The 17241-nt window shown below is 44.7% G+C and overlaps 1 protein-coding gene across 1 annotated transcript in view; it reads left to right on the top strand.

Moving 5' to 3' along the window:
* Positions 1 to 17241, top strand: part of LOC146833576 (cytochrome P450 2D17-like) — a 227833-nt gene that overhangs the window by 150653 nt on the left and 59939 nt on the right. The window contains exons 7-8 of the mRNA XM_085601433.1: positions 2062 to 2249; positions 6283 to 6424. Coding sequence (XP_085457559.1) covers positions 2062 to 2249; positions 6283 to 6424 — 330 coding nt within the window. The remainder of the gene's footprint in view (positions 1 to 2061; positions 2250 to 6282; positions 6425 to 17241) is intronic.

Raw genomic sequence — 17241 nt, 5'->3', positions numbered from 1 at the left:
TCGTTATACAAATTTCACCCAATAAAAGGCTGGGTTGCAAAGCCTGAATAAATTATCTCTATTTTGTCACTGAAAACGAGGCCAAATCTCACAAAAGGATACGGAGTGTCTGGCTCAGCACCAATGGGTGAGTCAACTCCTGAACAATTATAAGCAATTCTTTAGGTGATCCACTGTTTTCCTTAATGCTCCTGACAAAATACTGTCTCTTAGCCTGTTTAAGTTGCTTATGGTAGATTTGGAGGGCTTCCTTAAAAACGTCCCAGTCCACAGGAGTTTTAGTGGACTGCCAGCGGACTTCAAATGACTTATACTTCTTTATTTCCCTCTCTCAACTCTGCCGTGTACCACTTTGCCGATATAGCTCGACTAGAGGAATTTTTCTGCTTCAGAGGGGCGCCGCAGACATCAATGGCCTTGGCCAAAGTACCCACAAATTCAGATACTGCTGTCGCCACCGAGATACTCTCTGTGACCTCAGGAGGGCTGAGATTGCAACTAAAATTAGTGGTGTTAACTCTCCTCCCTGATCTCCGCATTACTGGAGCCAGCCTACAACTGGACGGGAGACCACCCAGCAATGAGATACTGAATTTAATCATGGAGTGGTCCGCCCATGTGATAGGGTCTTCTGACTGTATTTTCAAGGTACATAAACTACTAAATAGTAATTCAAGCGTGTGGCCCGCAATATGGATGGGACGGTTTATCTTTCAAGTGAGCAGTAAAATCTGCATCTCATTCTCCAAATTTCCACTCAAAAAATCCAGCTTAACCTCAAGATAAAAGTCTCCAATAAGAAGAAAGGTGGCAAACTTCAGTATGGTTGGTGATGGCAACGCAGAAAACTGTCCTGCCAGCAGGGAGCGTGTAACGTAAGGCTCCTCCTAATTTGGAAGTAGCATTAAATGATAGTGCCAAAATCATAACTTCGCAAAACTCCATCAAGGAGTAATTCAGCCTAATACACTCAAACACATCCCTAAAAATGATGGCCACTCCCCCACCTTTCATTCCAATGCGGTTACGCTTTAACATACTGTAGCAGGCCGGAACCGCCATAGGTAGATCCATGGTGGTGAAACTATTAAGCCATGTTTCTGTGATGAATACTAAATCAGGCCAACTATAAATAGTATCCCACAACTCCATACAATGTTTTGGAAGTGATCTAGAGTTAAAATAGAGACAGTTGATTGAGAGGTCCCCACCCCTAAGCTCCATACAAGGTTCAGAGGCCTCCTTCCCATAGGGGCACCCTCCAGCATGACCCCTCACAAATTAGCTTTGTCTCTGGGACCCTTTCAAGGGCTCACCTGGCCCTTCGTGGTTTGTACAGAACCACCTGCAACTATCACAAGAGAAAGGGCAGAAAATCGTCCCAGGAGCACGTTTGTAATAGTTGTTTTTGATTTGAGCATTAGGTGTTATAGTGAGCAAGGCCTCTCTCGAATACATGATAAAAGTATTGTTACCGGATTCAAATCCGCAGGGGTCCTGGCGACAGGCGACTTACGAGTGTGGACTGGTGCAGATGTGCTTATTTTGGCATTCTAGCAGTGTGGACGCAGTGCACCCAGGTTTAATTCTATAATGACTGTCCGGCCACTAGACCGCTAACTCTCCTCCCCGTCTGAACCCATCCCCAGAATGACGAAGAAAACAAAACAAACCTAACAGGGACCACCGTGGTATAGCGCGCCAGTGGCCTTCATGCCTCGTAAAACTGCTCTCCTAAAATCAGCAATTATGCCGGATCGAAAAGTAGGGAAATATTTAAAAGCTCTTAGGAGCTTACTAGACATAAAAATACGGATCAATATAAAATACTTGACAACATACAGAGCTGCTGAAAAAGCACATAAAGATGAAGCAAAATTCAGACGTATTGGCTTTGCCAAGGCTTCAATAATGGGGTGTGTTTGTGAGGAGTTTTTGGTACACAGCACACCTCTGCTTTGATGTGGCTCAGTGGGAATTGGTCAGTTGAAGTTCTTAGTCTTTTTGCTGAGAGAAGACTGGGAATTTGACCGTTCTAAAGAGCATCCCTCTTGTTTCTAGGTCAGGTCCACAAAGAGATTGACACAGTCATTGGACGAGGTAGAAAGCCCACAATGGAGGATCAAATCAACTTACCCTTCACCAACGCTGTGATCCATGAGATCCAACGCTGCGGAGATATCGTTCCACTGTCACTGCCACACATGACGTGCCGTGACACAGAGATCCAAGGATTCTTTATCCCTAAGGTAAGCAAAGTCTACATTTTATTCTTGTATCCGACCACCCCAAATATTTGACTACTCCCAGGTGCTATTAATCACTGCTTCTATCCCAGATGTTCCCAGCCCCATGTGATATTAATAACTCCTACAATGGCATTTGATGACTACTCTAATTTCTGGAATATATTAAGTTCTTCTTTATTCCAGAGGATATTATGACTGCGCTAAACTCTGGGTCAAATTACTGACTCCTCCCCGACTTTTTGATGTCAACTTAAACTTCCAGCCCCAGGGAATGCCTAAGTGGCAGTATCATGTCTGTTTTACCTGATCTGTACTTGTTCTCATTACGCAAATGTGTTGAATCAAGTTTTTTCCTTTGTTCTCTGTTCTTGGTGTCTTATTCCAATTTGAAATGCTTGCCTCTGTTTATGCATGGAAAGCCATTTCATGCAGCACTTCCTGGTGAAAGTTTCAATGTATTTTTTCCCCACTTCAAGAGAGAAGAAAGTTGAATTCTCCCAAACTCCATTAGCTTCCCTCAGAGGCCAACATTATCTTTAAATCATCATCATCATTTACAAAGCCATCACAACAGTCAGCCCCAGTTTATCCTGCAGACAAGCGTTCACCATCTCTGGGGCTCTCAGCACACACACAGCCAGAGCACCATCAGACTCTAGACTAACAAGCATTGGCATAGCCAATAGGTCTCGCCTTTGGGACCTTATAAGTGTTTAGCCATGCAACAGTTGATGTTGTTGCACCAAGGATATTGTGCTGCATAACTAAATACTTATAAGGTCCCAAAGGCGAGGCCTATTGGCTATGCCAATGCTTGTCCTCTTAGCTTATGCTTTTAATACACCGGGCAAAGCCGGCCACGCAGGCGGCGACCATCAGGGCCTGTAATTGAATTTGTTCAATCACAAAAGACAACCACTTTGAGGCTAACCGCGACACCTTGAACTTCGCCTAAAACCACTGCTTTGAATGTAGGTTTCAGTTACAGGATTGGAGTGATTTACAATACACGTGTAAACATGTCAGTCTTACAGCATAAACACTGCCTCAAGAGAGGAGGGATGAAGTGCTCGTCCTCTGCAAAAGGTGCACCAGCATTGCAAGAGTCACGGGATGGAGTGCTTGTCGGTTCCTAGAGGAAAGTAGTACTCGTCTGCTCTGGGACATGCACTCTTATTGCCGAGAGATGGAGTGTGTGTCTATTCCTAAAGATGCACGATCAATTCCTCTCCACTGAAACACCAAGCAGCGCAGCTACTGCAAGTGACAGCCTAAAACTAAAGAATGTTTGAGTTTAACCCTTCTTGTACGAAAGCAAAGTGAGGAAGCGTATACTCAGGCACAGCCTTACCCGTCATTATGGGGGACAGCACAAGTCCACCCATGCTTCACTCTTCTGAACTTAAGCAAAGCAGTGAGTTTAGCCAACCGAAAAACAAAACCATGAAGGTGGCTGAGGTGACATGAAGTACCACCGACACTGTTTCTGACTGTACATGTCAAATCACTAACAGCCAATCAGGGGGCAGCTCAGCACTTCCTGACAAGTGGGAGGTGGTGGGTAACATAACAACAAGAACACTGCCGGATGCCAATCAATAGCGGCCCTGAAATGGAAGCCGTGTTCCCCCAAACCCATCCCCCTTGGTATAAAGAGCTGACGACTGCCAAGTTAGTCAAAGTCCCGGAAGCAAGGTGGCCTCTTCGGAGGCAGCATTGACGTATTGATGGGGACAGGAAGAGACAGTTGGCGAGCCAGCTTCTGGAGGTTAATGGGCGGGCACGCACTCCTGTGCTTCATCATCCACAACCGGGCAGAAAGTTGGAGACGGAAGTGCAAAATCGTAGGAGCTGCAAATAAGAAAAAAGTGTTCGGGTATTAGCAGAACATTACATTTTTTTACACTCAAGATACAATCAAAAGATGGCAAAAAGTAAATTTATTCCATAAGTGCTATAGCGGGAAAGTTGGAGACGGAGCAAAAGTGCAAGCTAAGCAGTTAAGAAGGGAAAATAAAAACAGCAGGCAAATGCACTTGTGCTCGTGCTGGCATCCGCTTTGCGGGAGCTAGCAGCGGCGGCGCGAGAGCAATATGTTTTCAATTACCACGCACGCCGCTGCTCGCTCCTCCAAGTGTGCTTGAAAAGGAGCAGACCGGTGGCTAAAGGCCCTCCTAGAGCAGCGCATGCGCGCTGCCTAGGCAAGACCTAAAAAGGGTAAAAAAGAAAAAACAAGGTAGGAAACCTTTTCATGTACCCGGGGCCTGGAAAAAAAATTCCAATTTCCATCAAGACCTCCCCTACTCTGCTCCAATTTAGGCAAGAGCAGAAGCCTCACCTCTTTAAAGTACACTACATCACAATGCATTAACAGTCAGCAAACAAACTACCTCTGCCATACCTCGTTGACATTATGACTGTCTTTGATAGTGTACATTGCCCTGCTGCCTTTTGGCTGGTTTGGGTTATAGAAATGCTACATATATACATAAAAGAAAGAGAGATTTGGCCCTCTCTACATGCCACCTCTAAGTAGCATGTAACACAAATACCTCTATCAAACCACAGTTATGCTTCTCCAAAGGTTTGGGGTTTGTTATGAGAGACATTAGGGGAAGAACAGCACAAGGCTTTGGACTTCTAGTTTATTCTTTTTTTCCCAATGGAAACATTGGCCAAAATATCCCGGCCTGGTAAATAGTTTTTATATATAGCCGTAATGGATTGAAGGCTCCATGTATGAAACAAAATCATTTGATAACTTTGCAAACAGAGGGGGTCGGATACGAAAAACATTGAGACAGCCCGTTCTGGATCTCTAAATCTGGAACCTCTTTCCTAAACATGGACAGTCAGAAGATATGTTTAGCTACGCACAACCTGCCGTTCACAGCTTTAAATTCCATTATTATAGCTGGCTAAGGTATTAGTGATGGGTTACTATATCACATCCGATACATTGCTTGGCAATAATATTGCATCCACTACATGGATCTTCCACTACACGGTAAGGTAAGTATATTTAATATTCCATTTATATTCCCTGCCAAGGGAAGTACCAGTGGATTTAAGAATAGAGACATATATATGTAACTTATAAATGGAACTGTGGATAACCTGTAAGTTACAGGTTCCAATTTCAGTTGAATAACTTGGTGATTCTTATTCCTTCTGAAAGCATTTATCATTGACCAGTAGATACAGACAGGTGTCTCATTTCTCCCATCCTTGTCTGATGTCTCCTTTCCACGAAGCTTCTTCTCCCCAACCAGTCTGCTCTCTTACTCCCATAATATTGTTCTGCCTTTCCTCTTCTCCAAGGGCACTCTTCCTTCCATTATATTTCTGTTTATTCCCTTTCCCTGTCTCCTCTCTCCCTTTTTGTTTGCTTCATACCTCTGCTACCGTCCTTCCTCCTGGCTGCCAGTCTTCTTTTGCGTCTTTCACTCCTATGGCACTCCCTTGTCCCCATTTTACCTTTCTTCGCTTGTTGTCCTTCGATCTGCCCAGTCTGTGTCTTCTTCCTCCCTTGCATGTGAGCTCTCTCCATTGCTTTTCCATCTCCTTTCTATTCCAATCTCTCATTCCTACTCTCCTCACTCCCGTCTCTCTTCCTTCCTTGGCCTTTCTTTCCCTTCTTTGTTCACTCTCTCCAGCCTCCCCTGCCCTTCTTTGTCTTTTGTTATTATTGCTGTAGCTGTTTCTCCTTTGTCCCCCTTCCCTCCCTCACCCCACCTTTCTGTTTCCTCCTTGATAATCCCCTTTCTACCGCCTATGTCCTTAAACCCTTTGCACACCGCCATGGGCCCTTCTTTTAAAAGTCATCATAGTCAGGTGTGTTACACCAAGTTCCAAAATGCAGTTTAAAAAAAAAAAAAGTCCACGATTTGATTCAGTGTTACATGTAACAAGTAACAAGTGATGCGTCTTTGTGCAGACTTTTCATACATGGCAATACTGAGCGTGCAGGTAGTTAGAGAATGAACGCAGGCGAATGAATCCCATCTGATCTCGTGAAGTCTGTCTTCTCCAGGGAGTCGGGGTTTTCATCAACCTGACCTCAGTGCTGAAGGATGAGACTGCCTGGGAGAGGCCCCACCAGTTCTACCCTGAACATTTCCTGGACGTCGAAAAGAACTTCGTGAAGCGAGATGCATTCATGCCTTTCTCGGCAGGTAAACAATAGAATGCGTGAGCCTGATTTTTTTTTTTTTTTTTTTTATGTTTGAAATGCTTTATTGAAGAAAAAGTATAGTGAACAACAAAATACAGGTCATATAAAGAACATTGTCATACAGAATCAAAAAGAGAAAAAACATTAGAGGGTCATCATGTGTTAAACATAAGAAACCTGAGGGAAAATTAAAAAGCATTTTGTAAAATTTTTAAAGGCAACCAGGAGGGAAAGGGGGAAAGGGGAGAAAAAAGGAGGAGAAGGGAAGGAAGAGAGAGGAGAAAGAGAAAAGTAAATATGAGGCGTTAGGAGAAGAATAAATGAAGAGATCAGAGAGAAAGTAGGTAGAATAGAAAGGGCAAATAAGCCAAGGGTAGGGAATAGTTGAAAGGCAGGAAAGAAAAAAAGTAAATGTAAAAGATATAAGAGGGGTAGAGAAGAGGAAAGGAAGAAGAGGGACAGAGGAGAGGTCACTTATGGGGGTTTGAAATTCTCAGAGGATAAAGGAGAGATAGATTTCGATTTCAGAGCCATGCGGTCAAGATATGCTGTAAGAGGCAACCAGAATAAATCTCTATTAAGGGTAGGGGTGGAGGCAGCAGCAAAACGAACATCAAGCCTGTGATAGTGACAGAGAGAATTCCACCAACATTGTATAGAGAGCTTAGAGAGATCCTTCCAATTAGAAGAAATGTGTTGAAAAGCCAGAGCCAACATAAGATCTAATAGACCAGAGGAGCGAGAAGGAATATTAAGAGTGTCAGAGATACTACCTAAAAAAAGAAGAGGGACAGAGTATGGGATAGAGATAGAAAATAGACGAGAGATATAGGACCACACCTGATCCCAAAGTGCGAGAACAGAAGGGCACAGAAAGAGTAAATGGAAAAGATCAGCATTAGGGGCAGAGCAGGTCCAACAGGCAGAGTCCTTATCAGGAGAAAAACGAGAAATGGAAACAGGAGAGAGATAAAGTCTATGATATAGAAAGAACAAGGATTGAGTTAGTGAGGCGGAACGGGAAATTTTTAAAGACCTGGCCCAAACTTTATCCCAAATAGCTATAGACCAGTCGCAGCCCAAGTCTAGCTCCCAAGCAAGTTCCAATTTAGATTTCGAGCGGGTCGGATTGGGGGAGGAGAAGAACTTATAGATAAGAGAGGCTTTGGGGAGAGTAGACAGGATCTGAAGAAGTGGGGAATGAGATACGGGAGAGGATGAGAAGGGAAGTGAATAATAAACATCAAGTATGATGGCCATAAGGACAGTGAATCTGCGGAAAAAGGACTGGGGACAGTGAAACAGAAGCCGGAATCGAGGGAAAGAACATGGAAGAAGACCATCGAAAAATTGGTTAACCCACATCAGACCCTTTGTTCTCCACACAGTCCAACAAATAGGACGATTGTTGAGAAGAATAAGCGAATTGTACCAGATAGGGGAGGCCAAAAAAGATTCACGAGAGATCGGATCAGGACGGACCAGAGCATGTAAAAGAGAAGAAGTATGCTTGAACAGGGGTAGAGGAGTGGTTAAATTCTTAGCAGTGAAATGTACGATTTCAGATAGAGAGAAAGGAGAGAGGAGTGAGCGTTCAATAGAAAGCCAAAGAGGAGCAAGAGGGGAGGGCGCAAGAACAAGCCAATTAAAAGCCTGACGGAGAGAAAAAGATTTATGATAGAGACGGAAATCCGGAAAGTTGACTCCGCCATTGGACTTCGGTTTCCGAAGAACAGCTAGCGCAACTCTCGATTTTTTATGATTCCAGAGAAACTTAGAGAGACAGGAATCAATGCGTTTGAAATAGATGTCAGGGATATGAATGGGGAGCATGGAAAAGATGTATATAAGAATGGGAGATATCATCATTTTGATCGAGTCCAGCCGACCCCACCATGAAAGAAAGAGGGGATTCCAAGAAGAGAACAACTTATCCATACGGGATAGTACAGCGGACATGTTCAACCGAATAGATGAAGAGACGGAGTTAGAGAACCAAATTCCAAGGTATTTAATTTTAGATGAGTTCCATGCAAAACCAGTGGTCGAAAACTGATGAGGAAGACAAAATTTAGTAAGAGGAAGGATCTCAGTTTTATCAGAGTTAATCTTGTAACCAGAAACTTGGGAAAAGGAGTTAAACTCAAGTAGTAAGGCCGGAATAGATTGGTCAGGATCAGAAATAAACAAAAGAATGTCATCCGCATACGCAGAGAGTTTCAAATGAGTCTTGTCATAAGGGAAGCCAGAAATAGAAATGTTGTTTCTAATAATAAAGCTAGGACAAAAAGTAAAGGGGACAAAGGACAGCCCTGACGGACGCCACGCTGCAAGGGAAAATAAGGGGATAGCTGGCCATTGACTAAAACAGACGCTTTAGGGGAGGAATAAAGTAAAGAAACAAGGGAAATAAAATTAGGACCAAAACCGTGCCAACGAAGGGAGGCAAAGAGAAAGGACCAATCTACTCTATCAAAAGCCTTCTCAGCATCAACCGAGATGGCAGCTAGAGAGAAGTTGAGAGAAGGTACCTTATTGAGAACATTGAGAAAAAGGCGGGAGTTATCTGAAGTGAGTCTGCCTTTTACGAATCCACATTGTTCCTTACCTATGAGATGTGGGAGGAAAGGATCTAAGCGTCGGGCAAGAAGTTTAGCAAATAATTTATAGTCTACATTGACAAGGGATATTGGGCGGTAGTTTTTACAGAATTGCGGGTCGCGACCCTCTTTGGGAATTAGACAGATCGTAGCCTTGTGAAAGGTACCGGCAGCTGTGCCAGAGGTAAAGAAGGATTGGAAGAGGGAGAGAAGTTTAGGAAGCAAGAGATCTGAAAAATGTAGATAGAATTCCACCGAGAAACCGTCCGGACCCGGAGATTTACCTTTGGTTAGAGATGTTAAGGCGCTATCCAGTTCGGTAATGGAAAGATCAAGTTCAAGATCAGGGAAGTTGAGATGAGACGTGGAGGGGGCAGGAATTTTATCCAAGTAGGATTGAATAAGAGCAGCCGAAGGGGGGGACTCAGGAGTATAAAGGGATTGGTAGAACTGTTGAAATTGGGCGAGTATATCCTGCTCCTTGTGCAAGAGAAGATTATCGGTGGAGTATATTGAATCAATCTGGTTACGCTCCTTGCGAGACTTAAGGTAGTTGGCAATAAGTTTACCTGACTTGTTGCGACCACCGTAGTAGCGGGCGCTACTGCGGAGTAACATTGAGGAAGCGTTGTCAGTGGAGATTTTGTTAAAATCAAGTTTGGCGCGTATAAGGTCTGGTAAAACCGATTTAGAAGAAGAGGTGTAGAATTTATGTTCCAGGGATTTAATATGGGAGAGAAGGTCTTCCTGTTTCTTAAGATAAGATTTCTTTTTCTTTGAGACAAAGTCAATCACAAAACCGCGAGCGGTAGCCTTAAAAGAGTCCCAAATAACATGAGGGGGTAGAGAGGGATCAGAATTCAGTAGGAAAAACTCCGTAGCAAAGGAAAGAAAAGAAGAAGAAAAGAGGGGGTCCAGGAGGAGAGAGTTATTGAAACGCCAGCGGGAGGATTTGGGATGAGGAGGAAGAAGGTCAAGAACAGTGACAATGGGGGCATGGTCTGAGATAACTATCGGCTCTATAGATGAGGAAAGAAGATTTTGAGAAAGAGACTGAGAAAGGAAGATGTAGTCAATCCGAGAGAAAGAGGCGTGAGGAGGTGAAAAGAAAGAATAGTCCAAAGAGTCAGGATGGGACAGTCTCCATGAGTCAAGAAGGTGAGATTTGGAAATAGTGTCAAGGAATTGTGTATGTGATTTGTGGGGGGTAAAGCGGGCAGTGGATTTGCGATCAAGAAACGGGTCAACAATTTGATTACAATCCCCACCCAGAATGAACAGGGAATCACTGTATTGAAAACACTTAGAAGTTATTAGAGGCCAAAAATTACAATCAGGATGAGTAGGGCCATATACATTAAAAACAGTCAAGGATACGGAATTGATTAACAGTTTAACTAAGACCCAACGACCCTCAGTATCATTTTCTTGAGAAAGAACTTTACATTTGAGCTTCTTGTGACACAAAATGGCCACACCGTTCTTCTTGTTACATGTAGGAGAAAATAAAACCGTTCCCACCCAGCCTCTTTTTAACTTAAGAGACTCCGCCTCAGAAAGGTGAGTTTCTTGTAAAAGAACTAAGTCAGGAGTATAAGAGGCTAGATGGGAAAGCACTCTCTGCCGTTTAATAGGGCTAACAAAACCCTTCACATTCCATGAGATTACTTTGAATTAAATAACAATAAAATGTGCAAAGAACATAGGAAAGACATAGAACCAAAAACGCCATAAAGGAGAATAACAAGTGAGTGCGAGAAAAGAGCAAAACAAAAGAAAGTGAGAAGACATAGCAAGAGAAGAGCAAAGAGAAAGGAGAGAAAGGAGAAGGGAGGAAAAGAAGAGTAGAAGAAGAGACAGTACATATCCAAAACGGATGACTGAGGAAAACATACCTGAAGGGGGAAGGGAGATGACAAGATGACGATGGGGTATGGGAGGATTCGACAAGAACAGCTCCCCAAGCCGGAGAGCAACACACCGCACCAGGACGGAATATGAGGAAGACGGACCGTATGATATGAAGAGGGACATAAGAGGGTTATCGAGTAGAAAATCTAAGGGAGGGAAAAAGAAACATGTTATGCAGAAGTCATGGGGAGGTAAACAGTACAAAATACAGACATTGTATACAAAATAGGAAACCCAAACAACAACCATTATACAATCACATCAAACAGAAGAAGAATCAAACCAAGGCGGGAAAAAATTCCAGCAGGAACCTGTAGGGAAAAAGAAACCAAACAGATAAATGATCAACCAGTAGGGGGATTGGATGTGTCCATGCCAGCATTAGTCTGAATGTGAATGAAATTCTTAAGTTCAGCCGGATCTTGGAAAGTCCAGGTGTTGTTTTGATGAGTTACCTTGAAGGTACAGGGGTGAAAGAGGCCATATCTGGCTCCCATAGAGCGCAGAGGGGCACGAAGAGATAAGAATTCTTTTCTTCTGGCAGCAGTGACATTAGAGACATCCTGAGAGAGAAAAACTCTTTGACCCATCCAGGACACTTTGCGCTTCGCTCGAGCTGTAGAGAGGACCAGAAGGAGATCAGTAAATTTGAGGAAGAGGATGATGACCCCTCGCGGTTTGGTTGAGGAGGAGGAGCGAGGGCCAAGTCTATGGGCTCGTTGGATGCTGAGAGAGGTAGTGGCGGGAAGGTCCAGTAGTTTCAGAAGGAAGGAAGAGAAAAACGTGACAGGATCATCTCCTTCCAAGGATTCTGGCAGGCCATAAACGCGTAGGTTATTCCTCCTGTTCCTGTTTTCCAAGTCTTCAGTGTGTTGCTGAAGGGCAAGAAGAGACTTTTCCAGAGAGGAGATACGTTGAGAATTTGACTGAATCTCTGGAACCTGCTGCTCCACAGAAGAAACAAGAGCCTCCATAGTTGACCATTTGGCCTCAAAAAGCTGCATCTTAGTATTAGTCTCCTCCACGAACGGGCGCAAAGCGCGAATCTCCTCAAGTATCAACTCCATAGATATAGGGGGTGGAGATGACTCGGATGGAGGAGGAGAGGAGTCCTGCTTCAAGCGCTTAGGTAAGGAGGCAGGAGGAGAAGACTTACTGGAGGTAAGTTGTGATGGAGAAGAGCGGGTGGAGGCTGTTGTCGCCATTTGATCTGTGGAAGGAGGATGAGGAGAGTGACCTGTTGATGAGGAAGAGGCGGAGGAGGGTGAAGTCTTCGAGGGCACAAAGACAAACTTTGGGTTGCGTAGCTTGCCCATAGAAACCTAAACGTGCCGGTGACAGTGACAGGAGGCAAAGAAGCAAACCAACACAACAACCAGCACTCAAAAGCAGAAAATGTCAATATATCCGATCTGAAGAGCCCAGCGACCAGCAGGAGTAGTGAAGGACACTTGGAAAAATCATAAGGATACCCCAGACCAGAGGTAATGCCAGCAGATGTTAGAAGGTGTTTCCAATACTAACCAGGAGATCACCAGTGGGCGCGAAAGCCATGCGCACTAAGACTTGGTGAGCATAGTTGCAAAAAAGGAACTGGCACAAATACGGAAAAATGAGTCTTACGCCTTGGAACTGAGGTAAGTTATCACTGAAGAGCACAGCGTATGTGGCAGGCATGAAGGCAAAGGTCACATAGAGCGGAGCACCAACATGAGGAGTGAGCTGGAAGGATAGCGCACTGACAGGGCGCAAAACACAGAGGAGAGGTCTTTAGTTGCCTGGAGTAAAGTCTAGTGACTGAAGAAAGAGCAGGAATCACCTCAGCGACGCGCAGACATTGCAACTGCAGGAAAGCGAAGTCAGGCAGTCACATCTTCAGGACGAAGCTATCCATTTACAGGAGCCACAGGAAGTCTCAGAAGCTGGCATTAATAAAGAGACCACATGGAGCCAGATGACATATCCCCTTGACGCAGCCACCAGAAACAATACATACAGGAGTGGCGATTAAATAACATTGCCCAATAGTAGGTTTAGCGCCACGTGAGATTTGACTGAAGAAAACAAATTCTGCGATGTTTCATTAAAATTGTATAGATGTCACAGCAAGAGAGTCTCTGGTGCAGTTTCTATCTTTATGCGCCACCATTATGTAAAAAGCAATTTAATTCACCTCTCAGGAGCGTTGAGGCAGATGTGACAGACTTGACAGGCTCAGGGAGTAGCAGCGAGCCACAGTAGAAGCATTCCCCTCAAACGCGGTGGCATCGTGAAACCATCACAAAATGGCGGACGCGCTGAGGCGATTAGTAAAATCGCCGAAAATGAGGCATTTCTTGACAAATGAGCGAGCCCCCAGACCTCACCAGGTGCACATTATGTTCCAATGTTGGGAAGTGGTAGAAGAAACGGAAACAGTGCAGAAACGCCTCCGTTCGTGTTGAAAGTTCGTCCCGGCGTTGCGGAGCTCCAAAGTCAGGCGGCCATTCCCGTCGGCGTCCAAGCCACGCCCCCGCGTGAGCCTGATTTAACCTGGCGATTAATCAGCGGTATCGGTTGTGGTGAATTTGGGGGCTGAAGGTTTGATTTTTACTGCAACATGCACGGGTAAAGATTGTCTACAGATGTGCCATATAATTTTTTTTACAAATGAGCACCTCTTTGATTACGTATACAACACAGCACATTTACTGTAAATCATGATTTGAAAAGAGAGCATTGTACAGGTTCCAGTAACAAGAAATTGTTTATTTCCAGCATAAACCACATAACCAAGTGGATACCTCACAAGAATAAGTGTGAAGTGATCTTCAAACCAAGTAGCAGTGAATAAACAATGCACAAAAAATGTGCTGGTATGTTAGTATACAAACTGCACTTTAGTTAGTCCATTAAAACAGGCCCATAGTGACCTGTATACATGTAAATCATGAAATAGCAATCAGTTTGTAATATATATCGATGACGTTTCAACCCCTAACACGTCTCGCCAAGACGTAGGGATATCCGGTGGACCTGCTGGTGCCCAGAATGAAATAAAACCCTTAGGCAAGCTGTGGGGTACAGCATGCAGAGCGTGATCCCGAATAATCACCTGACTGTAAAAGGTACGTTAAAATACTCACGGGTTTAGAAACCTGTGAAAGAAATGGAAATTGCCCAAACTGCTCAGTTATAACCTAATCCATTGATACGGAGCCATGGGGACCAAAATAAAGTGCAAATCAAAGTCTATAGGTCATTCCGCTGTCTCTCACCCGTAGAGACTTATCCTTGTGAGCATTTCTAACTTATCTTCCCTTATATTGTTCATTTCTAAAATAAATGCTTTGAGTTTTACAGTTTTGATTCCATCAAGATAACTTCAGGTGTGCTACAGTTTTGTCTTACGATCAGAATGTTAGCGCTTTAGTTGTTCATTAAAACACTGTGGGTAGGGACGGAGGGAGTAGGGGCACAGACTCGGACAACAGAGGGTGGGGCGTGGGAGCAGGGACAGAGATGGCAAACTGACCATGTCGGATAGGCGGAAGGGGCATTGGCAGCACAACAGACCAGGTTGGGCAGGCGGGAAGAACAGTGTCAGAACAATAGGCCACATAGGGCTGGTGGGAGGGCAGTGGCAGCATACTGGACCATGTATGGCAAAAAATAGGGGGGCAAGGGTATGCAAAAGACAACAAAGGGCAGTGGGAGGGGCACTGGCAGCTCAAAGGACCACAGAGAGCAGGAGGGATGAGTCGAGTGATGCACATGGACCACGGAAGGACAGGGAGAGGAAGACAAGGGCAGTAAGCTGACCACGCAGGGCAGGCACTTCACAGATGACAGAATAATTTGAGGAGCAGTAGCTTTAATTATATTAATTGCTAGTTAATTGTAGGTAGTGTCATATCGTATAGAGCATAGATTGACTGTATGTACATATGTGCATGTTTACACTAGAAATAGTGAAGTCCTAGAAACAAGTGTGATTCAGTATGGTAGAACTTATATGGTGCACAGTGTAGCTACCAGTGAAGTTTTAAGTGCAGGCACTACTTCATTTAAACAAGGTAGCGATTAATTGCAACTAGTGTGAGTTGCTGACGCACATTTCTAATAGGATGTGGGTGATTTAAAGACCTGTTACTAAAAATATGCGAGAAGAAGTTTGTCCTTAGAATACATTATTCACCTGTGGATTTCTATGTACATTCGGTGCAGTCTCTCCGTCAACAGTTGCAACCTTGAGAAACTCTTGCAAATGCCAGAATGAGAATCTAATATCTCCTTGTCTTTCCATGGTATCCTGAGCAGAGCTCTGAAAAACATCTTTAATCGTTAGTTACTGAAATTTGAGCGTGTATTATTGCTGTAGCAATTTTATTTATTTATTTATTTATGTGTTTTATAGAGCGCGAACTTGACCCGTTAGGGTATCAGAGCGCTTTACAGGGGAGCAAAGCAATATACAGACAGATTTAGAGTCGACCAGTTACAGCTCAAGTAGCAGTATAGTGCAGGAATATATATACACAAAGCATGTATTTACATATTACATAACCGATTACAAAGAGCGACAAACCATATTTACAGAGTACATTTTCAATAATTCTGACCCGGTCCCAAGATTCTGGTGTTTCAGGAGACCCGGTAGTTAGGGGGGAGGTAGTGGGCCGTCATAGGCTATGCCAAAGAAGTAGTTGAGGTAGTGTTAGACGAGAAATTTGCATTCACATGACTGACACGATTAAGTCAGTTTCGTTTTTAGGGCTCGGGACCATCCGGTCGGCAGACCGGAAGTCCGGAGATTTAATGACTTGGGAGAAGAGGGGCTTGAACCCGCCCCTCTTCTGCCCTGTTCTCCATTGGCTGGCCTCGTAAATGCTGGCCAGCCATTGGAGAAAAGGTCCCGTCACTCCAATCATGCCCCGTCCTTTTCGGATCGGGGGGCGTGTTTTTTGCGAAAAGTCTCAAGGAGGAGACAACAGCAAAACACGCCCCCGAATCCGAAAAGGAGGCTGCCTTTCTCCGAGGCATCTGCTCTGCCTCGGAGAAAGGCGGTGGTGTCTTCCGGTGCCCTCGGCTTGTTCCTCTTTACTTGCGTGAAGGAAGGACAGCCTGGTGCGCCGATGAGGAATCTGCCAGACAAAAAGCAATCATCGGGTTTTAGCTGCCATCCTTCGGATCGCAAGAGCTTTCTGGTTCAGTTTTACACTTTTGTGCGCGAAATAATCCGTTTCGCGTGCAGGAGGTAAAGGGGATTCAGCAGGTGGGGGCGAATTGGCATTTGGGTGGTCTTTGTTGTTGAATGGTGTTACTGTGGCCGCATCCAATGCTGGGCGCAGAGCGATCAATGAATTAACATCTTTACAAAGTGACAGCGGGGTGGCGGCTTTACAAAGGGGGTCGTGGAGTGAACGCGCGGTGATTAAATCTGTGTATTTGCGAATCCAGACACCTCGATGAGGCGCTACCTCTTAGACTGGGAAGTACCCCCCCCCCCCTCCCCTTCTTGATAAATAATATTATCCGCTGTATGTAAATCTGGGGCAGCGCCGATACTGATGCCGAACGTTCTGTAAACAAATACTAGAGGTTAATGCAGCCCCCATCTATTGGCTCTTTAAAGTGTGGTTACCATGAAATGCCCGCCCGACCCTCGGTGTCGAGAGACTGACATTTTATAGCAGCATCCTCTGATTGGAGTAGGAACACTTCAGGTTAAATCAGCGAGTGGTTTGACTCCTTGGATGTTCCTGGCAAGACTAACGTAAGCGGGGACCACCCGTTTGGTGTGTCCCCAGCGAACGGATGCAACGGATCATCTTTTTACATGATTTGGCCTCTGGCCTACAGTAGCTGTCAGGACACCTTATCGTGCCAGTGTCCGCCGAAATCCCTCCTAATCGTGTTTACCTTTCTTATCGTGGACTTTATTGCTCCGATGTTTGCGCACATCGCCTGCCGTTTTACTTTTCAGTTATCCATTGGGCTCCAGTTTCCCTTTCCTCCTTCGTGGTCATGTCCCCGTCTCCACGTCACTGATGAACTTCAGCCAACAAGGATGCATTGTGCGCGCTGGGCGATCAGTCCCCGCGAATCTCTGGATAGGCAGGAATATCGACGTTTTAGCTATTCCTCGATGTTTCAAGGCTGCCGTGGTGAGTGTAGATGCCTTTCTAGTTATTTTGCCAGAGAACCTGCAGCTGGCAGCAGAATGGTATTATGAGCGCACAATGTTAGCTTCTAACCTCTAGTGGAGTTTCGCACCGTTCGTGCTACATGATCTACCGCCCACCCGATCTGTAGATAAGGCCTCTTC

The sequence above is a fragment of the Triturus cristatus genome, chromosome 4_2 (assembly GCF_964204655.1).
Source record: "Triturus cristatus chromosome 4_2, aTriCri1.1, whole genome shotgun sequence".
Lineage (NCBI taxonomy): Eukaryota > Metazoa > Chordata > Amphibia > Caudata > Salamandridae > Triturus > Triturus cristatus.
This window is presented reverse-complemented; position numbering and strand designations above follow the sequence as displayed.